General features: G+C 37.3%; 1 protein-coding gene across 6 annotated transcripts in view; it reads left to right on the plus strand.

The window, feature by feature from the left end:
* DYNC2H1 (dynein cytoplasmic 2 heavy chain 1) overlaps nt 1-25,951 on the plus strand; it is a 359,810-nt gene that overhangs the window by 270,913 nt on the left and 62,946 nt on the right. For all 6 annotated transcript variants that reach the window (XM_054438209.2, XM_063672124.1, XM_063672125.1 and 3 more), the window contains one exon: nt 5,705-5,914. In XM_054438209.2, coding sequence (XP_054294184.2) covers nt 5,705-5,914 — 210 coding nt within the window. The remainder of the gene's footprint in view (nt 1-5,704; nt 5,915-25,951) is intronic.

Below are 25,951 nucleotides of genomic sequence, written 5' to 3' on the forward strand. Positions count from 1 at the left end.
TATCAACTCCCCTTCTCTTTCAGCCTTGGCTTTACTTGATCTACTAGTTTCCTGTGTTTTTGCCCTTTATTTCAGTTCTTCAACACTTGTGATTTAAACAATTTATTGGGTATTTATTACACACTTTCCCTGGTTGAATTCTGCTTGCTCAATTAAATAACATATCTTTAATTGCAACTAAAACATGACTGTTTGGGTTTTATTTGATCCACCTGACAATTTGGTATGAAAAGGAATATGGATCTCCGAATCTGTAGGTTCCATGTCTGCAAATTCAACCAACCATAGATTGAAAATATCCTGAAATAAAAAACACAATACAGTATAACAACTACTTACATAATGCTTACTTACATTGTATTAGGTGTTGTAAGTAACCTAGAGATTATTTAAAGTATACAGGATTATGTGTGCAGTTTATGTGCAAATACTACCCCATTTTATATAAGGGATTTGAGCATCCATGGATTTTGGTATTGAGGGAGGCTCAATACCAAGAGGGAGGGTAGGGAAGGGACTAAAAAAGGAAAGAAAATAGCATTATGAGTTTGGTGAGTTCAAAGAGTTGAAAGATTATAGAATTTCTGGCCACCCATTTTATAGGATAGCCATCTGCCTTACTGTACCAAAAGCCAGTTATTAGTGGACAAACAGAGCTAATGCAAAGGAGCTTTTGTTTGAAGTAAGATTGGTGCAAAAGTAATTGTGATGTGGATACCCTGTGCTATGGGAGGAGAGAGGATCCAATCCTCTGAGGTATGACTATAGTTGTTACTAGGTATAAAAGGTTTAGAAATCTAAGCTCTGTCCACTAATAACTGGCTTTTGGTACAGTAAGGCAGCCAGCTGTCCTATGAAATGGGTGGTCAGAAATTCTATAATCTTTCAATTCTTTGAACTCACCAAACTCATAATGCTGTTTTCTTTCCTTTTTTATTCCCTTCCCTACCCTCCTCTTTCCATAGTTTTGCCAGAAATCCACTTGTGGATTTAATTTAATGCAGATATGTACATAATGTACAGATATGCAGATATGGGCATAATTTAATCTAGATATGTAATATTTTGACCTTTCTGATTGCAGATGCTTGGGAAAGTTGTCTGTTGAACTTGCATTAATCAGTTAAGACATTTTAGATTGCAAGTAATTGGAAAACTCAGCTCAAACTGACTTACGTGAAAAATGGAAATTTATGGTGTATATGACTGAAAAGATGTTAAAATATTTTTTTCATAGCTTGTTTCAAGAAACTTGAAAGAATGTCATGAGGACCCAGTGATTTCTATATACATATATATTTCTTATTATGTATTATGTATATCCTCATATATAATATACTGAAAGATCTGATGTGCTGGAATATATACATATGTGTGATCATGTATATTACATATGATCATTGTATCACTGATATACATATATATCATATATATTTATATATATGTACACACACACACACACACACACACACACACTTCTCCTCTGTATTGGCACCATTTTTCATACAGCCTCTCTTTATTATCACAGAATTTTTGCAGCTATTCTCTAACTTATGATCCCTCAGGTTCAAGTCTAGTAGAAAGAAACAGTTACCTATTTTTCAGAATACCCAGCAGAATTCTTACCACATTTCATTGTCTCCATTTGGTCATGCTGCCATCCCTGAATCAGTCACTGTGGTCAGGAGAAGGGAACACTCTCATTAGTTAAGCCCCAATTCAAATTACAAATTAATTTGTGGAACTGAGTTGAATCAACTCTTCCAGAGCTATGTGGACTAAGACTTGGGAAGGGCTTCTGCCCAGATGATAGGAAATGATTATCTAAAGAGGAATGAAGGGTTACTTGAGGGCAAAGGTAGAATTTCCATTACATGGAAGTGAAGGTATTTTTCCCTTTTCTTTAACCCTTACAGAGCCACTCCAACTTTGTTTTTACTTCTAATTTCCTTTTTTGCTTTTTAAAGTGACTGTTCATCGAGTCTTTTGTTATCTTTATCTAATTTCCTTTTTTGCTTTTTAAAGTGACTGTTCATTGAGTCTTTTGTTATCTTTATCTTCCTTATCATAGAAAACATACATTGAACTAAGACATGATCATCTAATCTGGAAAAAAATACCTTTGTCCATTTGTTTATTACTGTTTTATAAGCTATGGATAAATATACACAGCAGAGGCTACATTTTACATCTTATGAATTTCACTGAGTCACATATCTGAGAAGGACTCTGATGTTATCTAGACTCTGTATCAATCCCCATAACACCTTGTACAAGTGATAACCTAGTCGAGAGGGTGGCAAACTGCAGCTCAGGAATAGGCCAAATCCAGCCTGCTGCTATTTTTGTAAATGCAGTTCTATTAAAACCCAGTCATGCCTATTTGTTTATATTGTCTGTGACTATTTTCATCCTACAACAGCGGAATTGAGTAGTTACAACAGAGACCTTATGGCCCACAAAGCCTGACATGTTTACTATCTGGACTTTTACCGATAAACATGCTAAACTCTGGTCTAGCCATTGCTTGAGTGTACTCTGGTGACAAAAATTCTTTCTGAGGGAGAATCATTTCTAGAAGCTCAATTATCAACGAACAAAAAGAATGCTACTTTCATGTGTCATCCATTCACTTAGGTCTAAAATAGTATCCCACCTAGGAAATTATTTCAGTTAAAACACAAACAACCTGGTTTCACACCTAAATTGTATCAAATTAGACAAATTTTTCTTGCCTAAATGAGTTTCCTTGCTTAATAGTTAAGTTTTAAAATATTGATAACCTGTATACACACACACCATGGAGTACCATGCAGCCATAAAAAAGAATGAAATTATGTCTTCTGTAGCAATATGGATGGAGCTGAAGGCCATTATCCTCAGTGAAATAACTTAGAAATAAAGTCAAATACCACATGCTCTGACTTATAAATGGGAGCTAAACGATGGGTACACATGGACATACAAAGTGGAATAATAGATATGGGGCACTGTAAAAGGTGGGAGGTGGGTAAGGGTTGAAAAAATACCTGAATAGTGAACATTGTACTTCATAGGTGATGAGTACTTTAAAAGTGTGGACTTCACCGCTATGCATTATATACATGTAAGAAACCTGCACTTGTATCTAAATCACTAAAAATAAATAGAGACAGAATGAGAGAAAGAAAGGCAGACAGAAAGGAATTAAGAAAACCGTATTCCCTCCTAGCAGCTCCATGATCAGATAATGATTTTGTCTGTATACACCGAGCTTTTTAAGGACAAGATGAACTTTAAAATGTCAAAAGCAATCCTTCAAAAATATACAATTCAATCAATTGTATTTACTCATTAAAAAAAATCCCTAGTTATCAATTGAGTAAACATATGGCTGTCACTTGCTAGGTTCATCAAAAAGCATACTGCATAGTTGTCGTAACATACTCATTTTGTGATTGTTAGCTATATTTGAATTATAAATGTCGAGTTTATTTTCAAGACTATGTAACATACAATTTAACATGTTGCTATTGCATAAATATGCTCCATTCATCTTTTGAGAATGTTTAAAGCAGCTGTATTTATTTTTAGAATTGAGTTAGTTTCAGCTTGGATATTGTGGGGATTGCTAAATCAACCTTTTAAAAAGTTTAGGCTGGACATGGTGGCTCATGCCTGTAATCCTAGCATTTTGGGAGGCCAAGACAGGTTGATCACTTGAGTCCTGGAGTTTGAGACCAGCCTGCGCAACATGGCAAAAACCTGTCTCTACAAAAAAATACAAAAATTAGCTGGGTGTAGTGATGGGTGCCTGTATTGCTAGCTACTGAGGAGGCTGAGGTGGGAGGATCACCTGAGCCCGGGAGGTCGAGGCTGCAGTGAGCCACTCTAGCCTTGGTGACAGACAGAGTAAGACCCTGTCAAGAAAAAGTTAATAAATAAAAAATAAAATGTTTAGTACATTTAGCTACCTATTTTCTTGGATTGTAGATAAATGGAATCTTGCTTCAATGATCTAAGTTTGAGTGTTTTTGTTCTATTAAGTGACAGTGCAAACAGTGCTATCAACCTAATGAAATGGATTAAAATCCACAAAATGTACTTTGAAACAAACTAAATTAGTACTTGTTAATCTTGCTTAGTATATGATTGATAAATATTTAAATACCACATATTATTTACTTCCAGGAACCCTGTTTTAATATAAAGGATTACAGAAGGTCTATAACTCAAATTTTATTTGAATTTTATTACTTAGTTGATTTAGGACGGAGATGTGCTAAATATTATTTATTGCATGCTCTGACAAGTAGTTAATTCTAATTAATTTTTTATAATATTAGACTTTTTCCCTCTCTGGATTCAGTATGTGTGTATCTCAAAAATGATTTCAGAGTATTAATATTGTAAATATAGCAGTGATAGGGATAAAAATATCAACATTTAAGCTCATAGCCTGAATGTGCTTTTAGGAATGATTTTATGCTAATAAAATTTACTTAATGTTGATTTATTTAATGGCAATAACCATGGTAGGTTAAATTACTTATTATGCTAAATAGATGAAAAAGCAACAGTGCCACCATAGACTCATCAATGTGGCAACTAGTAGAATGAGAAGAAGTGATCCTTAATGAAGATTATAAGCAGAATACATAGAGAAAATTAAGATAATGAGTAGTAGGTGAGAGAATAGCACTTTCCAAAATTATTTCTTGGCAGTTCTTTGACACTTTTAGAATATTATTGAAAGTGATCTTTTTCTTTTAATTATTGAAAGTGATTTTTTTTCTCTTAATAACATAAGCTGTTTGGAAACAAATGGGATTCCTTCAGTTTTTCTTAAGAAACCCCAGAACTGTCGTATATCACAGGCCTTGTTTAAAGCATATATATAGAAATAAATACTAAGATATAATGTTCACTGATCTTGAGCACAAGATTTCGTTTTTGGTTTTACTGTGGTTTTGTGTTGTAATTTTCAAATGGAAATAAATGCCCATTCACATTTTATTTTAAAACCATGATCTCTTCTGCTCTCTTTGTAGTGGTCGAGTAGTATTGCAGCTGTTCTGATCTCTTTGCATTGACTTACGGGATGCCATTTTTTCTACTTTCTTTTCTTACCATACTATTACTTAATGTGGTTTCCCTTTCACTATTCTTAATTCTCATTTCCCACACCATTTTTTTTTTTTTTTTTTTGAGATGGAGTCTCACTCTGTCGCCCAGGCTGGAGTGCAGTGGCACAATCTTGGCTCACTGCAAACTCCATCTCCGGGATTCAAGCAATTCTCCTGCCTCAGCCTCTTGAGTGGCTGTGGTTACAGGTGCACACCACCATATTCGGCTAATTTTTTTTTTTTTTTTTTTGTATTTTTAGTAGAGGCGGGGTTTCACCATGTTGGCCAGACTGGTCTCAAACTCCTTACCTCAAATGTTCCACCTGCATTGGCCCCCCGACAGTGCTGGGATTACAGATGGGAGCCACCGTGCCTGGCCCACACACCACTTTAAATGTTGAGGAACTCCAGAATTCCCTTCGTGTGTATTTGCTGACTTAATATATTTGACCATTTATAAAATAAAAGCATTTCAAAATAGTTTTTAAAACAGAATAGAACAAAAGGTTTAAATAAGTTTCAAAGCGTTTTATATATCGGTGATCTGTGTTGCTATTCTGTGTTGCTATTCAGTAAATATTACGACATTTTTCTTTTAGAATTCAAACCTGATACATCAGAAAGTGCCTCCTCCTAACGATCGACAAGGATCTCCAATACTGTCATTCATCATTCTTGAACAATTTAATGCTATTCGTTTAGTACAAAGTGTTCACCAGTCTCTTGCTGCTCTCAGCAAAGTCATCAGAGGAACTACTTTATTGAGTTCAGAAGTACAAAAATTGGCAAGTGCTTTATTAAACCAAAAGGTAAGCAAGTACTAACTGTATATTTTTATTTCATTGTTATAAGTGACTCCTCCATCACACATATATTTGTCAGGAATCATATAGTGAATAGCAGAAGACCCAAGTCACACTGGCTTAAGCCATATAAAAATTAATTGGCTGATGTAACTGAAGAATCCAGTGGTATCTAGCATTATGCCAGCTTGATGTAGGAACTTAAATTGTCATTAGGATGTCAGTTTATGTTAGCTATCTAGTGTTGCATATATAATGAAATCTATGTTGATTTCACTTTGGGGCAGGTCCCCTATACATGAGCTTGAGTTTTATATTCCAAGCTCCAAGTCCAACAGAAAGAACTCGTGTTTTCCAGTAACGCACACAAAAATCTTAGGATTTGCTTTGATTAAAATCAGTTGGCTCATGCGTTATGCCTATTCCCATACTAGTTCAGTGGGCAGTGTGTGCAAAGCTCTCATTGACCAGAGCTTCAGCCAAATGCCTCTTCCTGGAGCTGGGGATGGATTTATCTTTGCCTTTAACACATATACTGAGAGTAAGGAAATGATGACTACCAGTGAAAAGTCTAGATACTTTTAGAAGAAGGGGAAATCAACACTTCTTGTGCTGAAAAATTGGACCATTTTAAATGATAATAAAATCCATGTATTTTATATCTATTTGATAGAAACAAAAATATGGGATGTTCTGCATAGATTTATTTTAGCTGTTTGGAGAAGAGAAACTTTGCAGAAGTTGGTATCTGGAAAATATTTCACTGGAGTGCTATAGGAATTAAGTTTTCCTTTTTTTTCACCCGCCTTGCTGTTTATACTCAATATAGGGAAACCTCTGATAGTCAACCTAACAGTCCTCTCTGTTTGAATATAAAATAATAGCCTTCCTAGAACTTCCTACATTCACATATACTAACATTAAAATATCCAGTGCTTTTCTACGTGTACAGAAAGGTCTACTCTGGCATCTTTGTCTTCTTTTTTATTTTACCTTGAAAAAGAATGTCTTGCATTGTTTTTTCTTTGTACATAGATTGCCATCTCTGTTAATCAACCATGATTATCAAAATAGTATAGTTTTGATTTGTACCACAGATTGTAACTAAGTTGTTTTTAATTTGGAGTAGATATATTGTCAGTCATGAAAGATTATTGGCACAGTGAAGGAACCAGTTGGAAAGGATTCTAAACTTTCTAAAAACTTTATTTAATTAACTCATTTAATCATCACAGTAACATCCTGAGTGACATACTGTTATCTCCATTTTACTGTGATGAATTTGAGGCAGTGGGGTGTTACATAACCAGAATCACACAGCAAAGAGTTCCAGAATCAGGATTTGAATCTGGGTATGTCCTGTTGTCATAATAAATGTAAATGCTTCAAATTTATATATCAAAATATAAATGCTCTTGAGAGTATATTTCCTTATCCAACTGTATGCTGTACAGAGCAAAATGTATCATTAAGATGAATTGCTGTTGAATTAGAAGAGAAAATAATAATATAGGAAGATGACATGTAGAAGAGAACAGTAAGTCTAGTAGGACTGATACACAATGAAGTATAATTAGGATTGGATCAGATTTTGAGGTCTCTGAAGCCAAAGAAAGGAACTTGGATTAAATGCTATAGGCAATAATGATATTTATATGTAGAAATAATAGAGCAAAATGGCTAAGAATGTGACTGCTGGAATATGTCTGCCTGTTTGAGTTCTATTCTACCACATAGCGACTGTGTAACCTTGGGTATGTTAATTAAGCGTCTCTAAACTTCTCTTTTCTCATTTGTAAAATGAGGGTAATAATGGTACCTGCCTCATGGGATTATTACGAGAATTAAAACATCGGTACAGTGCTTGGCACATAGCAAGCACCCTACAAATGCTGTTCTTGTTATTTTAGGATAATTTTATTTTGAAAAGCTCTTCAAGCATTTATCTGGTATCATTGTGCAAAATAAGTTTATAGAAATAGGAATACCATGTAGGTTACTGTAATTCTTATCTCAGGAAGAGGTAGTTAAGTTAGGGCCTGGAATAAGATATTTCAAGATGGTTCTATGTGATATTAATGAAAAATGTAAGAGGTAATTGGTAACCCATCAGAGACAGTGAAGAGGTAAGAGGTAACCCATCAGAGATAATGAAGGAGGTTTCAAAATATTCTGAGATTTATAGGAGGGTGAATACCTCCTATATTTAAATACCTAAAGTAATAATGTTGGATAGTGCTTGAATTATCTGTTTTTGACTACCTTCTATTAGGCTGTGGTGAGCTCAAGTAATTGAAACCCCTGATGTAAGTAATACAGATGTATTCAGGAGGGGTACTTCTAAGGGGTTGAGGGGAAATGCCTGTTGAAGGTCAATGTCCCCCTAATTCTAGTGTAGGAGCTAGACTAGAGTGGTAAAATGCCCTGAAGAAACCAGCAAAGAAGAATACTTCTGAGATAATAAATAGGATTATTCCATATCAGAGGCCTTTTTGGACAATTGTTGTACGGTGGCCTTGAAATGTGCTTTCTTGGATAATATCACGTCATCATTGATATATAGTTAGTGTATTGGTTAGTAGGCCTAGGGTTAAAAGAGTCATAGAGTTGAAGTGAAATCACATGGCCAGGCCAGATGTTATTAGAATTGCTGAGAGAGCCCCTGTTAATGGTCAGGGACTGGGGTTGATTATATGGTAGGCATGTGTTTGGTGGGTCATTACGTGTTGTCATGTAGATAGAGGCTTACTAGTAGTGCAAAGACATAAGCCTGAATAAGGGCTATGGCGAATTCGAGAATGGTTAGTAGGATTAAAATAATGAAAGCAATTGAAGCTGTGGGAAGACTAATAGTTGATAGTACTAGTGTGGCTCCTCCGATTAACTGTATTAGTAGGTGGCCAGCTGTAATGTTGGCTATTAGTCACTCAACTGATGCTATTGGTTGGATGAATAGGCGAATAGTCTCAATGACTACCAATACAGGAATAAGTGGTATGGGTCTGCCTTGTGGTAAAAAAGTGGGCTAAGGAGATTTTCATTTTAAACTGGAAGCCTGTAATGACTGTGCCTGCTCATAAGGGGATTGCTATACCTAGATTTATTGATAATTGGGTAGTTGGTATAAATGAATAGGGTAGAAGCCCAAGGAGATTAGTCAAGGCAATGAAGAAAATTAGGGATATCAGTATTAGGGATCAGGTTTGTCCTTTAATGTTATGGGTAATTATTATTTTAGTACAAGTTGAACTATTCATTGTTGAATGGAGATCAGGAGATGACTAATTAGATGATTGGAGGTTAGAAATAGTATGGTGGGAAATAAAATGGTTAATACTCCTATGGGTAGACCTAGAAATGTCAGGGTAATAAAAGAGGTGAATAAATTTTCATTCATTTTCATTCTCAAGAGGTTAAATGTTCTTGCATTTTGATTATTTTTTGTGTAGGGGGTGTGTAATAAATGAAATTTGATAGTTTTAACTGAATAATGTAGAATAAAGTTATGATTATTGACAAGATAACAATAGATTGTGTGGAAATATCTAGTCGAGGCATTCACTGCAGAGAGGTGTAGACCCCCTCAGTCTTTAACTTAAAAGGTTAAAGCTAAGTAGCTTTACAGTGATATTATAGTGTGGTTGTGGATCAAGTTTTGAAATTTTTTAAGGGAATTGATTCTAGGACAATAGGTATAAAACTGTGGTTAGACCTAGAAATTTTTGAGCACTGTCCTTAGTAAAGGCCTGGTCATGTAGCAGTCAAGGTAGTTTAAGCATTCAGGAATCGCATCTGTTTTGATGCCTAATGAGGGAATAGTTCATGAGTGCAGGACGTCTTCGGATGAGACTAATATACAGATGGGTACCTCTATTGGGAGAACTGTTCAGTTATCAGCTTCAAGGAGTCGAAACTCTCTTGGCTTTAAGTCTGCTGTTGGGATTATATAAGAATCAAAGCCTAACTTTTCATGTTCTGTATACTCATAGCTTCAATATCATTGGTGATCAATTGTTTTGATGGTAATAGAAGGGTTGTGAACCTCATCTGTTATAGAATACGTAGGGATGGGAGGGCAATTAAAATTAAGATAATGGCAGGTAAGATAGTTCAGACAGTCTCGATTTCTTGGGCATCTATGCTGTTAGTATGAATTAATTTGTTGTGAGTATTAGGGAAATAATATATAGGACCAGGGAACTAATTAGGAAAATAATTATAAGAGTATGGTCATGGAAAGTGAGTAATTCTTCCATAATAGGGGATGTAGCACCTTGAAGGCCTAACTAAACTGCATGAGCCGTTAAGACATACAGGGTTTAACCTATAACTTAACTTTGACAAAGTTATGTAATGATTTTACTAATATCTTATCAAGAAAGTCATAGAGATTATGGGATTGGCTAGAAACCAGTTTCTGGAGGTTCGATTCCTTCCTTTTTTGCTTAGGTGTTCATGCAGGTTGGTTCTTCGAATGTGTGGTAAGGTGGAGGACAGCTGTAAAGTCACTCTAAATTAGTAAATGATTGTTCAGTTGTTAGAACTTTTCATTTTGAAGCAAAGGCTTCTCAGTTCATCAAAATTATTAGTATAACTGCTGTTAGTGAGATAAGTGAGCCTACTGATGAGATAATATTTCATGTGGTGTGTGCATCAGGATAATCAGAGTAATGTTGGGGCATACCAGATAGGCTGAGGAAGTGCTATGGGGAAAAGATTAAATTAACACGTATAAATATAATGGTGAAGTGGATTTTAGCCTAAGTCTGATTAATTGTAAAACCTGAAAATAAGGGGAATCAGTGGACAAAGCACCCTATCATGGCGAATACCACTCCTATTGATAGGATGTAGTGGAAATGGGCTACAACATAATATGTGTCATGTAAGATAATGTCTAGTGATGAATTAGCTAATATAATGCTGGTTAGACCTCCAACTGTGAATAGGAAAATGAATCCTAGGGCTCAGAATATTGCGGAAGATCATTTGATGTTACCGCCATGCACTGTAGCTAATCAGCTAAAGACCTTGATGCCAGTAGGGATAGCAATAATTACAGCAGTGGCAGTGAAGTATGCCCGTGTGTCTACGTCTGTTCCTACTGTAAATATATGGTGAGCTCATATGATAAACCCTAGGAAGCCAATTGATATTATAGCTCATACTGTGCGCATATACCCAAATGGTTCCTTTTTTTCAGAATAATATGTTGCAATATGGGAGATTATTCCAAAGCCTGGTAGAATGAGGATATAGACTTCAGGGTGACCAAAGAATCAGAATAAATGTTGATACAAGATAGGGTTGCCTCCCCCAGCAGGATCAAAAAAAGTAGTATTGAGGTTACAGTCAGTTAATAGTATGGTAATGCCGGGGGCTAGAACTGGGAGAGAAAGGAGGAGAAGGACTGCTGTAATGAGGGCTGATCAGATGAAAAGGGATGTTTGATATTGGAATAAGGCTGGGGGTTTTATATTAAATTGTGGTAATAAAGTTAATGGCTCCTAAAATAGAAGAAACACCTGCCAAGTGGAATGAGAAGATGGTTATACCTACAGAGGTTCCTGCATGAATTAAGTTCCCTACTAAAGGGGGATAAACAGTTCAGCCATTTCCAGCACTGGCTTCTACCATTGAGGATGCAAGCAGGAAAGAGGGGAGGAGAAGTCCGAAGTTCATATTATTTATCCGGGGAAATGCCATGTCAGGTGCCCCAATTATCAGAGGGACTAGCCAGTTACCAAAACCCCCAATTATGATTGGTATGACCATAAAGAAGATTAATACAAACGCATGGGTTGTAACAATAACATTATAAATCTGAGCATCTCCTAGCAGAGTTCCTGGTTGGCCTAATTCTGCTCGAATTAGAAGGCTTAAGGCGGTGCCCCTTATTCCCACTCATGCGCCAAATAACAGATACAGTGTTCTGATGTCTTTGTGGTTAGTTGAAAACAATCAATGATTGATGAACATAAGTGAAAAAAAGGTAAAATGGCTGAGTAAGCATTAGACTGTAAATCTAAAGACAGAGATCAAGGCCTCTTTTTACCAGCCCTAAGGTGATTTCTCATGTTGAGTTGCAAATTCAAAGGGGCAGCTTCAATCTGCCTTTCCAACACAACGGCAGGAGAAGTAGATTGAAGCCAGTTGATTAGGGTGTTTAGCTGTTAACTAAATTATCGTGGGTTTGGATTCCACCAATCTAGCAAGGGCTTAGCTTAATTAAAGTGATTGATTTGCATTCAATTGATGCAGAATGGTCTTGCAGTCCTTAGATCTGTTACAGAAATTAAGTGTAATTTACTTACTAAGGGATTTGAAGGCTCTTGGTCTTATTCAACCTAAATTTCCAAGTTATGATTAGTATTATTGGAGAGATGGGTAAAAGGAGGGTAGAAGAAATAAGTGAGAGGAGGAGTAGTATGAGTTTTGTGCTTTCGAATTGTCATTTTATTTTCATATTATTAGATGTGGGGAATATTGTTACTGAGAGAATAAATTAGGTGTATATAAAAGTACAGGTAGAGAAGGGTTATGATAGCTATAATAGTTGGGGTAATAAGACTTGTTTTTTGTAAATTCTTGAATGATGGCTCATTTGGGCAGAAATCCTGTTAGTGGAGGTAAATCTCCTAGGGATAATAGAAGTAGTGGGATTAAAGGTGTTAACCATGTTAGTTTGTTTCAGACATGAAATGGTGACAGGGTTGTAGCATTTATACTCAGGTTGAGTGAGTGCTAGGAATGCGGTGATTGTTAAAGCAAATAATCAGGTTTAGAATGGTAATGCTTGGGTTATAAATTAGTACTGCTATCATTCAACCTATATGATTGAGGAGTAGGCTAGGATTTTGTGTACTTGTGTTTGATTAAGTCCTCCTCAACCACCCACCATAATGGATAAAATTGTGATAGAATATTTGTGTTTATTGATGGGAAAATTTGAAATATAATTAAGATAGGGGCTAGTTTTTGTCCTGTGAGGAGAAGTATGCCAGACATTCGAGAGCTTCCTTGGGTCACTTTTGGGACTCCGAAATGAAAGAGGGCTCTTTCTAGTTTTATTACTAGGGCTATTATTAAGGATGAAAATCGACTAATAGTATTTATTATTCATTGTCCAGAGTACAGGTTATTGGAAAGGATACCTATCATATGAATTATAGATGTGGTTGCTTGTGTAAGGAAATATTTGGTGGCTGCTTCTCCAGGGCGGGGATTTATTTTTTTTTTAATTAAGATTGGAGTAAGAGCTAATATGTTTATTTCTAGGCCTGTCCAGATGAGAAATTAGTGTGAGCCTAGTATTGTGATAAGAGTTCCTGTGAAAATAGTTAAATAAATAATAAGTTGGGCTGGTGGATTAATTAGTACAGGAAGGATATAACCAGCATTTTCGGGGTATGGGCCTGATAGCTTATTTATCTGACCTTACTTTAGGACGTCGCGTAATAGGTAGCACAGACAATTTTGGATTCTCGGGTAGGTTCAATTCCTATAGTTCTAGAAATAAGAGGATTTAAACCTCTATTGTTTACTCTATCAAAGTAATTCTTTTATCAGACATATTTATGTTTGCGGTAGAATGCTGGAAACTAGAATAGGCATTGAGATATATGCAGAATGCTAGTGTAAGTGGTAGAAAATTTTTTCATAGAAGATATGAATTGGTCGTAGCAGAAATGGGGGTATGCTGTTGGAATTCATAAAAACAGGTAGTTAAAAGGAGTGTCTTGGTAATGAAATTTGTGGTATAGAGTTCTGGTGAATGTATGGTGTGTAGTGCGCCTAGAAAAATAGTAGTTAGGGCATTTATTATGATTATATTCATATATTATGCTATAAAGAAGAGGGCAAATGAACCTGCAGCATATTTGATGTTGAAGCCTGAGGCTCTGATTCTCCTTCTGTTAGCTCAGAAGGGCCCCGGTTAGTTTCTGCTAGTGTGGAGATAAATCAGATCATGGCTAGGGGCTGTGATGGTAGGAGTAGTCAGAGGAATTCTTGCTTCGTGATGAGTGCGTATAAGTTAAATGAGCCACTTATCAGAACTGATAATAGGATAATGGCTAGGGTGACTTCATATGAAATTTGTCTGGGCTACAGCTCGTAATGCACTGATTCGTACATAATTGGAATTAGATGCTCATCCTGATCATAGAATAGATGGCTAGGCTTGATGCGGCTAGTATAAATAGGAAGGCCTTTATTTAAAATTAATAAGAGGATCCGGTATAGGGAGGTGAGTTCACAAGAGGAGAGCGATAGAAAAGGCCAGGGTTGGAGCAATAATATAAAGGGTAACAGTAGATGTTGAGGGTCATAAGGGTTCTTTGGTGAAAAGTTTTGTTGCGTCAGCAAATGGTTGAAGCAGTCCATAGGGGCCTACAATGTTAGATCCTTTGCGTAGTTGTATATAGCCTAAGATTTTTCGTTAGATGAATGTAAGGAATGCTATAGCAATTATAGTGGGAATAATAAATGGGAGGTGGTTAATTATAGGTGTATTGTTAAGAAGAGGAGTTGAACCTCTGATTTATAAAGTTTTATGCAATTGTCGGGCTTTACCATCTTAAACCCTGTTCTCAGGTTGGATGTGTGATGATTTGTTTGATTGAGATAGTATCATCTATGAGGCGAGGGTGCTTTATGAAGTGGGCCCTATTTCTCTTGTCCTTTCGTACTAGCAGAAATATTAAATAGATAGAAACCGACCTGGATTACTCCAGTCTGAACTCAGATCACGTAGGACTTTAATTGTTGAACAAATAAACCCTTAATAGCAGCTACACCATTAGGATGTCCTGATCCAACATCGAGGTCGTAAACCCTGTTGTCTATATGGACTCTAGAATAGGATTAGCTGTTATCCGTAGGGTAACTTGTTCAGTTAAATTATGGGGTCAATATATGTTAACTCGCTTAGACTAGTGCCATCTTAGTTTAGGTTGTTTTGAGGTTAAATTATGCTCCAAGGTCACCCCAGCCAAAATTTTTAATGCAGTGGTAATGGGTTAGGGCGAGTTTCTATTTGCATTAATGAATTAAAGCTCCATAGGGTCTTCTCATCTTGTTTATATCCCGCTGGATAGGTCAATTTCACTGATTAAAAGTAAGAGACAGCTGAAGCCTCATGTGGCCATTTATACAAGTCCCTATTTAGAGAACAAGTGCTTATGCTACCTTTGCACAGTCAGGATACCACGGCCGTTGAACATATGTCACTGGGCATATGTCTAATACTGGTAATGCTAGAGGTGATGTTTTTGGTAAACAGGCAGGGTAAGATTTGCTGAGTTCCTTTTACTTTTTGTAACCTTTCCTTCAAAAATACCTGTGTTGGATTAACAGTATAAATAATAAGGTGCTTATTATATCACTTATTAATATTAGTTTGTTAACTGTCAGTGGGTTATTCTGGTCTGATGTAAGCTTATGTGATGGAGGATATCTTCATGTTACTTATATTAACATTATTGCTTCTATGAAGTAATAGATTAGTCCAATGTAATGTTAGGAGTTCAGTAGAGTGATTAGGATTTAAAATAGTTAGATGTTGAGCTTGAACGCTTTCTTAATTGTTGGCTGCTTTTGGGCCAACTGTGGTGGTAATAATTTTTACTCTCTGGAGGAAGGTTATTTCCTAGGGTCTAAAGATCTGTCCCTCTTTAGCAGTTAAACTTACAGGGGGACTAAGTAATTCTGTGGGTAAGTAGACGGCTAGGCTTCATGTGGCTAGTATAAATAGGAGGCCTGTATTAAAATTAATTAGAGGATCTGGTATAGGGAGTTGTCTAAGATTCTATCTTGGACAACCAGCTATCACCAGGCTCGGTAGGTTTGTCACTGCTACTCATGAATCTCCCCACTATTTTGCCACATAGGTGGGTGTGCTCTTCAGCTGTTCTTGGGTAGCTCGTCTGGTTTCGGGGGACTTGGCTATGGGTCTCTGTGTAAAGTTATTTCTAGTTAATACATTATGCAGAAGGTATAAGGGTTTGTCTTTGCTTTTAATGCTTGATTCAGTTCTTTCATCGTTCCTTTATAGTACTATGTCTATTGTGCTAGGATAAAATTTCCATTGCCTGTACTTTTATATAAGATAGATGGTTTAAGATTATTTGATAATGTCTTTAGTGAGGTTTGGAGTGAGATTTGGCTCAAAGTGGTCAGGTCATGATGAAATCTTCCAGGGGTAAGCTGGATACTTTGGATTAAGCTACACTTTGGTTTGTCCAAATGCACTTTCCAGTATGCTTACCATGTTACAACTTATCTCCTCTATAAGTGTGTAGAGAGATTTTAGTAACATGGATTTCTAGAATAGTATTTGAAAAGGTGACAGGCAGTGTGTGTGTGCTTCATGGCCTTATTCAACCAAGCACTCTACTCTTGGTTTACTGCTAAATCCTCCTTGAGTCTTTAGATTTCATAAAGGTTGTCGTGAGATTTTCTGGGTATAGAAAATGTAGCGCATTTCTTCCCACCTCATGAGCTACACCTTGACCTAACGTTTTTATGTGTATTACTTGTGCTTACTCTATAACCTTTTTAGGGTTTGCTGAAGATGGCAGTATATAGGCTGGGGGCAAGAGGTGGTGAGGTAGATCGGGGTTTATAGGTTATAGAACAGGCTCCCCTAGAGGGATATAAAGTACCGCCAAGTCCTTTGAGTTTTAAGCTATTGCTTCTAGTATTCTGGTGAATGGTTTTGTTAATATAACTATTATAGTTTAGGGCTAAGCATAGTGGGGTATCTAATCCCAGTTTGGATCTTAGCTGTCGTGTCTTCAGGATATTAAAGCCACATTCGTAGTATGTTTTATTTCAGCCTAAGTTTTTTACAACTTAAATGGAGTTTAGCTTTATTGAGGGCAGATCTTAAACACTCTTTACGCCGAGTTCTATTAGCTTGGGTTAATTGTATGGCCGCAGTGGCTGGCACGAAATTGACCAACCCTATGTATCAGTAAAGCTTAAACGTTCGTTTATTACTAAATATTTATCACTGCTGTTTCCCATGGGGATGTGGTTGAGCAAAGTATTTTGAGCTGCATTTGTGCATGCTTGATACTTGCTCCTTTTGATCCGGGTGATGTAGAGGGCATTTTTCACTGGGGTGGGGATGCTTGCATGTGTAAAGACCAGGACCAAACCTATCTGTTTATGGCGTTGTGCAAACCCATCTAGATATTTTCAGTGTCTTGCTTTAAATAATTAAGCTACATTAACTGCATAAATACTTGAGTATAAAGTAAGTTAGAATACAAGGAAAGAAGAAATAAGTATAAACCATTGTTTACAGTTCTAGAAATCCAGTGGTTTAAAGTTGAGTTGGCAGAGGTTTAGTTGGGGGTTCCTCATAATTAGGGTATAATTGATTTAGGCTATGATATATGAGGTAGCGCTTTCAGAAGGGTATATTCAAGGTATCATATCAGTATTAGGGTGGGAAATTGGTTGTTGTGCTTATTGTATAAAATGGAGGCTTCATTTAGTAGGGTTTTTAAGATTGTTAGGAAAGTTATATCAATCGAGGGGTAGCCATTGAGGTACTCATGATTAAAATATGATTTCTGGGCAAATTTGGTTTCTTGTTTTGTTTCTGCTGTTAATTATGTAGGTGACCTGTGGCATAAACACTTGAAAAAAAAAGGATAATTTAACTTTAAATCATTTTCTATGATTATAATATAATGTGGCTTAGATTATATTGAAAGATAAAGAACAAAAAGGGCTTAATTTTATGAAACAATTTTTTTATTAAAGACCAAAATATTTTAGAAAGGGGTCATACATTTTTAATTTTTATATTTTTTCTTTGAACCAAGATCTACTAAGTATTTCATTATTTCACACAGCAACAAACTGGATGGCTTATTTCTTAATTAACGTGTATTTATGTAGGATGCAGATAATTTCAATATATAAAGTATTCTATATTATACTTTGAATTAAGAAATGCAGCCTCAGAAAAACTCATTAGAAACTAAATGTCAGAAAGTGTTTTACTGATCTGATCTTAGTGAAAGTCAGACTAGTCTCATTTGCATTTCATCAAATAGCCTAAATGATTTCTAAGAATACCACCTGTGACAGAATTTAAACATGCTTTGAAAAACACATTTTTCATCCTTTGAAAGAATTTTAACAAATTCATTTTCATGCAAATAATACAAATATTTCAAAAATAGTGATATTTTCTGAGGCTGAGGAATGATTCTGCTCTGTGAAGCTATCAAGTAAAGAGGTAAACTAGTAGAATAATAGAGTAACAATACAATCTCACATCAAGAGGCCTAACACAGATCATGATATTTAAGAGGAAGAATGGCTAATTTTCATGGAGTACTGACTATGTGTCAGGCATATGCCTTTCAGTACATCACTACATTTCCTACAGACATTAATAACATTCCCTTAATATCCTTTTAATAATTTTATGCCTACAAATTCAACAACTTAGGTGAAATGTACAAATTCCTTGAAATAAATTCACCACTACTGGGCACAGTGGCTCACGCCTGTAATCCCAGTACTTTGGGAGGCTGAGGCGCACGGATCACGAGGTCAGGAGTTCAAGACCAGCCTGACCAACATGGTGAAACCCATCTCTACTAAAAATACAAAAATTAGCTGAGCATGGTGGCACATGCCTGTAATCCCAGCTACTCGGGAGGCTGAGGCAGAAGAATCGTTTGAACCCAGGAGAAAGAAATAAAGGATATTCAGATAGGAAGAGAGAAGTCACATTGTCTCTGTTTGCAGATGACATGATTGTATATTTAGAAAACCCCATCATCTCAGCCCAAAAACTCCTTAAGCTAATAAGCAACTTCAGCAAAATCTCAGGATTCAAAAGCAGTGTGCAAAAATCACAAGCATTCCTATACATCAATAATAGACAAGCAAAGAGCCAAATCATGAGTGAACTCCCATTCACAATTGCTGCAAAGAGAGTAAAATACCTAAGAATACAACTTACAAGGATGTGAAGGACCACTTCAAGAAGAACTATAAAACCACTGCTCAAGGAAATAAGACAGGACACAAACAAATGGAGAAAAAATTCCCTGCTTATGTACCACCATAGAATCAATATCATGAAAATGGCAGTACTGCCCAAAGTAATTTATAGATTCAGTGCTATTCTCATCAAGCTACCATTGACATTCTTCACAGACTTAGAAAAAACTTTGACAAACCTGACAAAAACAAGCAATGGGGAAAGGATTCCCTATTTAATAAATGGTGCTGGGAAAACTGGCTAGCTGTATGTAGAAAGCCGAAACTGGATCCCTACCTTACACCTTATACAAAAATTAATTCGAGATGGATTAAAGACTGAAATGTTAGACCTCAAACGATAAAAACCCTAGAAGAAAACCTAGGCAATACCATTCAGGACATAGGCATGGGCAAGGACTTCATGACTAAAACACCAAAAGCAATGGCATGCAACAAAAGCCAAAATTGACAAATGGGATCTAATTAAACTAAAGAATTTCTGCACAGCAAAAGAAACTACCATCAGAGTGAACAGGCAACCTACAGAATGGGAGAAAATTTTTGCAATCTACTCATCTGACAAAGGGCTAATATCCAGAATCTACAAAGAACTCGTTAAAAACCCCATCAAAAAGTGGGCAGAGGATATGAACAGACACTTCTCAAAAGAAGACATCTATGCAGCCAACAGACACACGAAAAAACGCTCATCATCACTGGTCATCAGAGAAATGCAAATCAAAACCACAATGAGATACCATCTCATGCCAGTTAGAATGGCAATCATTAAAAAGTCAGGAAACAACCAATGCTAGAAAGGATGTGGAGAAATAGGAACACTTTTACACTGTTGGTGGGACTGTAAACTAGTTCAACCATTGTGGAAGACAGTGTGGCGATTCCTCAAGGATCTGGAACTAGAATTACCATTTGACCCAGCCATCCCATTACTGGGTATATATCCAAAGGATTATAAATCATGCTACTATAAAGACACATGCACACGTATGTTTGTTGCTGCACTATTCACAATAGCAAAGACTTGGAACCAACCCAAATGTCCATCAATGATAGACTGGATTAAGAAAATGTGGCACATATACACCATGGAATACTATGCAGCCATAAAAAGGATGAGTTCATGTCCTCTGCAGGGACGTGGAATAAAGCTGGAAACCATCATTTTCAGCAAATGATCACAAGGACAGAAAACCAAACACCACATGTTCTCACTCATAGGTGGGAATTGAACATTGAAATCACTTGGACACAGGAAGGGGAACATCACACACTGGGGCCTGTCCCAGGCTGGGGGGCTGAGGGAGGGATAGCATTAGGAGAAATACCCAGTGTAAATGATGGGTGCAGCAAACCAACATGGCACATGTATACCTATGTATCAAACTTGCATGTTGTGCACAGGTACCCTAGAACTTAAACTATAATAATAAAAATAAATAATAAAAAAAGGAAAAAACTACTTTAAATTTCATATGGAACCAAAATAGAGCCTATATAGCCAAGACAATCCTAAGCAAAAAGAACAAAGCTGGAGGCATCAGCTACCTGACTTCAAACTGTACTACAAGGCTACAGTAACCAAACAGATATATAGACCAATGGAACAGAACAGAGACCTCAAAAGTAACGCCACATATCTACAACCATCTGATGTTTGACAAACCTGACAAAAGACGAGCAATGGGGAAAGGATTTCCTTTTTAATAAATGGTTCTGGGAAAACTGGCTAGCCATATACAGAAAACTGAAACTGGACCCCTTCCTTACACCTTACACAAAAGTTAACTCAATATGGTTTAAAAACTTCAATGTAAAACCCAAAACCTAGGCAATACCATTCAGGAAATAGGCACTGGCAAAGACTTCAGACTAAAACACCAAAAGCAAGGCAACAAAAGCCAAAATTGACTAATGGAATCTAATTAAACTAAAGAGCTGCTGCACAGCAAAAGAAACTATCATCAGAGTGAAAAGGCAGCCTATAGAATGGGTGGAAAGTTTTGCAACCTACCCATCTGACAAAGGGCTAAATCCAGAATCTACAAGGAACTTAAACAAATTTACAAGCAAAAAACAACCCCATCAAAAAGTGGGCAAAGGATATGAACAGACACTTCTCAAAAGAAGACCTTTATGTGGCCAACAAACTTATGAAAAAAAAGCTCATCATCACTGGTCATTAAGGAAATGCAAATCAAAACCACAATGAGATACCATCTCACACCAGTTAGAATGATGGGGTCTTTCTGTTTCGCCAGGCTGGAGTACAGTGGCACAATCTGGGCTCGCTGCCTCCCAGGTTCAAGCCATTCTCCTACCTCAGCCTCCCAAATAGCTGAGACTACGGGCGCATGCCACCACACCCAGCTAATTTTTATATTTTTAGTTGAGACGGGTTTCACCATGTTGGTCAGGATGGTCTCGATCTCTTGACCTCATGATCTGCCTGCCTCAGCCTCCCAAAGTGCTGGGATTACAGGCATGAGCCATCACACCTGGCCCAATAAAGTGATTTTTAAAAAGCCAACAAAGACATTATAGGTGAAAACCCTTCACCAACTTGCTTCATGAACATAATCACAAACACTAAACTTCTTACAAGATATTAGCAAATTGAATCCAACAAAATGTAAAATGGATAATGCATCATTCCCACAATACAAGTTTAGGCTAACATTTTAAAAGTTGATCCGTGTTGGCCAGGCGCGGTGGCTCACGCCTGTACTCCCAAAACTTTGGGAGGTCAAGGCAGGCAGATCACGAGGTCAGGATTTCGAGACCAGTCTGACCAACATGGTGAAACCCTGTCTCTACCAAAAATACAAAAATTAGCTGGGCGTGATGGCACATGCCTGTAATCCCAGCTGCACAGGAGGCGGAGGCAGGAGAATTGCTTGAACCTGGGAGGCAGAGGTTGCGGTGAGCCAAGATTGCGCCACTGCAGTCCAGCCTGGACAACAGAGTGAGACTCCATCTCAAAAAAAAAAAAATTGATCAAAGTTATTTACCATAATAGACTCATAAAGAAAAATTGTGACATTATCTCAATACAGAAAAATCATTAGAAAAATTTAACAGCTACTCATGATTAAAAAAAAAAAAAAACCTTTAGCAAACTAAGATTAGAAGTGAACCTCTACAGCCAGATGAAAGGGCATCTATGAAAAAGATACAACTAATATGACAGTAAAAGACTATATGCTTTCCTTTTATGATCAGGAATGAGGCATTAAGCTCCACTTCTATTCAATGTTGCACCAAATATCCTAGCTAGTAAAAATATTAAGAAAAATAAATAAAAGTCATGCAGATTAGAAAGAAAGAAAGAAGCCTGCCTTTATTTGCAGAGGATACTATCATCTATTTACAAAATCTTAAGGAATCTACAAAAAAGATTTAGAGCTAGTAGGAGTTTGTTTAGCAAGATTTTGGGATATAAGGTGAGTATATAAAAAATTAATTGTAGCTCTATATGTGAAAACAAATTATAGAAAATTGAAATTTAAAAATATTATGTACATTACCTTTCTACACACTGAAAACTATAAAATGTTGACTAGTGAAATTAAAGAAGACCTAAACTTATGGAAAGATGCATTGAAAGATGTACTGTGCTTATGGATCAAGAGACCTAGTGTTAAAATGTTAGTTCTAAGATGGCCAATTAGAAGCAGCTGCAGTCTGTGGCACTATGGAGAGGAATGAAAGGGCAAGTGAATTCAGCACCTTCAACTGAAATATCCATGTTCTCGCATTGGAAATGACTAGGCAAAGAACTCACAGAGAACAAAGAAAAGCAGAGTGGGGTAATGGCCCACCTGGGAGTGGCATGGAGCCAAAGGAACCCCCATCCCCAGCCAAGGGAAGCAGTGAGTGATTGGTTGACAACACCTGGGAAGCCACATTTCTCCCACACATCTTTGCAACCCATAGATGAGGATATCCCCTCATGAGCCCATGCCACCAGGGCCTTGGGTCTGAAACACAGAGCTGTGTGGAGTCTCTGCAGAGCAGCTGCTCAGGCACACACACAGAGGCCCAGGAGTTTTACATACTCCAGTCCTGTGCTACCCAGTAAGGAAAGAGTCCACCCGTATATGTCCCTAAAGAAGGGGGCTGAATTCAGGGAGCCAAGCAGCGTCATTCTGCAGGGCCCACTTCCATGGCACTTCACAAGGTAAAACCCACTGGCCTGGAATTCCGGCCAGCCTACAGCAACAGGCTGGAGTGTGCCTGAGGCAGGAACAAGTTTCTTGGGGAAGGGGTGGGGGCCATCTCTGCGATTTGGTAGACTTAGCTATTCCAGCCTGCTGGCTTTGGAGAATACAAACAGTCCAGATGAGGAAGGGTCCCCCCTCAATGCAGCACACTTGCTGTACAAAAATGAGCCAGACCGATTCGTTAAGTGGGTCCATGATCCCATTCCTCCTTACTGGATGAGACCTCCCAACAGGAGTCTCCAGATACCTCCTACAGGCACGTTTGGGCTGACAACCAGTCATTATCCCGCTGGGACAGAGCTTCCAGAGGAAGGAGCAGGCTGCCATCTTTACTGTTTCACAGCCTTCACTGGTGTTGCCTCCAGATACAGGAAAAATCAAGGCAACTGGGGTCTAGAGTGAAGCCCAGCACACCACAGCAGCCCTGTGGAAGGGTGGCCTGACTGTTAAAAAAAAAAAAAAAAGAGACAGAAAACAGTATTTGAAATAAAAGACCCTACAAAAACCCCAAAGGTCAGCAACCTCAAAGATCAAAGATAGATGAGCCCACAAAGATGAGAAAGAATCAATGCAACAACACCAAAAACTGAAAAGCCAGAGTGCCTCTTCTCCTCCAAGTGACTGCGACACCTCTACTGCAAGGGCACAGAACTGGGCTGAGGCTGAGATGGCGGAATTGACAGAAGTAGGCCTCAGAAGGTGTGTAATAATGAACTTTGCTGAGCTAAAGGAGCATGTTTTAATCCAATGCAAAGAAGCTAAGAATCATGATAAAACAATTCAGGAGCCGATAGCCAGAAGAGCCAGTTTAGAGAGGAACATAGCCAACCTGATGAAGATGAAAAACACAACATGAGAACTTCACAGTGCAATCGAGGTATCAATAGCAGAATAGACCAAGCAGAGGAAAGAATCTCAGAGCTTGAAGACTGTCTTTCTGAAACAAGACAGGCAGACAAGAATAGAGAAAAAAGAATGGAAAGGAATGAATAAAACCTCCGAGAAACATGGGGTTATGTAAAGAGACCTAACCTCTGACTGACTGGGATATCTGGAAGAGATCCATTCTGGGGAGAATGAAACAAACTTGGAAAACATAGTTCAGGATATCATCCAGGAGAACTTCCCCAACCTAGCAAGACAGGCCAACATTCAAATTCAAGAAATGTAGAGAACCTTAGTAAGATACTTAAGAAGATCAACCCCAAGATACATAACAACGCAGGCCAACATTCAAATTCAGGAAATGCAGAGAACCCTAGTAAGATACTCCACAAGAAGATCAACCCTGAGACACATAATCATCGGATTCTCCAAGGTTGAAATAAAAGAAAAAATGTTAAGGGCAGTCACAGAGAAAGGACACGTCACCCACAAAGGGAAGCCCATCAGACTAACAATAGACCTCTCAGCGGAAACCCTACAAGCCAGAAGAGATTGGGGGCCAATATTCAACATTCTTAAAGAAAAGAATATTTAACCCAGAATTTCATATGTGGCCAACCAAGCTTCATAAGCGAAGGAGAAATAAGATTCTTTTCAGACAAGTAAATGCTGAGGGAATTGGTCACTACCAGGCCTGCCTTACAAAAGCTCCTGCAGGAAGCACTAAATATAGAAATGAAAACCTGTTACCAGCCACTACAAAAACACACTGAGGAACACAGACCAGTGACTATGGAGAAACCACATAAACAAGTATGCAAAATAACCAGCTAACATCATGGTAACAGGATGAAAGTCACACATAACTACTAATCTTAAAAGTAAATGGGCTAAGTGCTCCAATTAAAAGACACAGAGTGGCAAGCTGTATGAAGAACTAAGGCCCATTGGTATGCTGTCCTCGAGAGATGCATCTCACATGCAAAGACACACATAGGCTCAAAATAAAGGCAGGGAGGAAAATTTACCAAGCAAATGGAAAACAGAAAAATGCAGGGGTTGCAATCCTAGTTTCTGACAAAACAGACTTCAAACCAACAAAGATTAAAAAAAGACAAAGAAGGACATTACATAATGGTAAAGGGCTCAATTCAACATGAAGAGCTAACTATCTCAAGTAGATATGCACCCGGATTCATAAAGCAAGTTCTTAGAAACCTACAAAGAGACTTAGACTTCCACACAATAGTGGGAGACTGTAACCATTGACAATATTAGACCATCAAGGTAGAAAATTAACAAAGATATTCAGGACCTGAACTCAGCTAAGGATCAAGTGGATGTGATAGATATCTGTAGGACTCTCCACCCAAAAACAACAGAATATACATTCTTCATATTGCCACATGGTACATACTATAAAATTGATCACATAATTAATTGAAAGTAAAACTCTCCTCGGCAAATGCAAAAGAACTGAAATCATAACAAACGGTCTCTCAGACCACAATGCAATCAAATTAGAACTCAAGATTAAGAAATTAACTCAAAACACCACAACTACATGGGAATTGAACAACTTGCTCCTGAATGACTCTTGGGTAAATAATGAAATTAAGGCGGAAATCAAGAAATTCTTTGAAACTAATGAGAACAAAGAGACAATGTACCAGAATCTCTGGGATGCAGCTAAAGCAATGTTAAGCAGGAAATTTATAGTACTAAATGCCCACATCAAAAAGCTAGAAAGATCTCAAGTTAACAACCTAACCTCTCAACTAAAAGAATTAGAGAACCAAGAGCAAACAAACCCCAAAGCTAGCAGAAGACAAGAAATAACCAAGATCAGAGCTGAACTTAAGGAGATAGAGACATGAAAAGCCTTTCAAAAAAATCAAAGAAT

This window comes from Pongo pygmaeus, chromosome 9 (assembly GCF_028885625.2).
Source record: "Pongo pygmaeus isolate AG05252 chromosome 9, NHGRI_mPonPyg2-v2.0_pri, whole genome shotgun sequence".
NCBI classification, from domain to species: domain Eukaryota; kingdom Metazoa; phylum Chordata; class Mammalia; order Primates; family Hominidae; genus Pongo; species Pongo pygmaeus.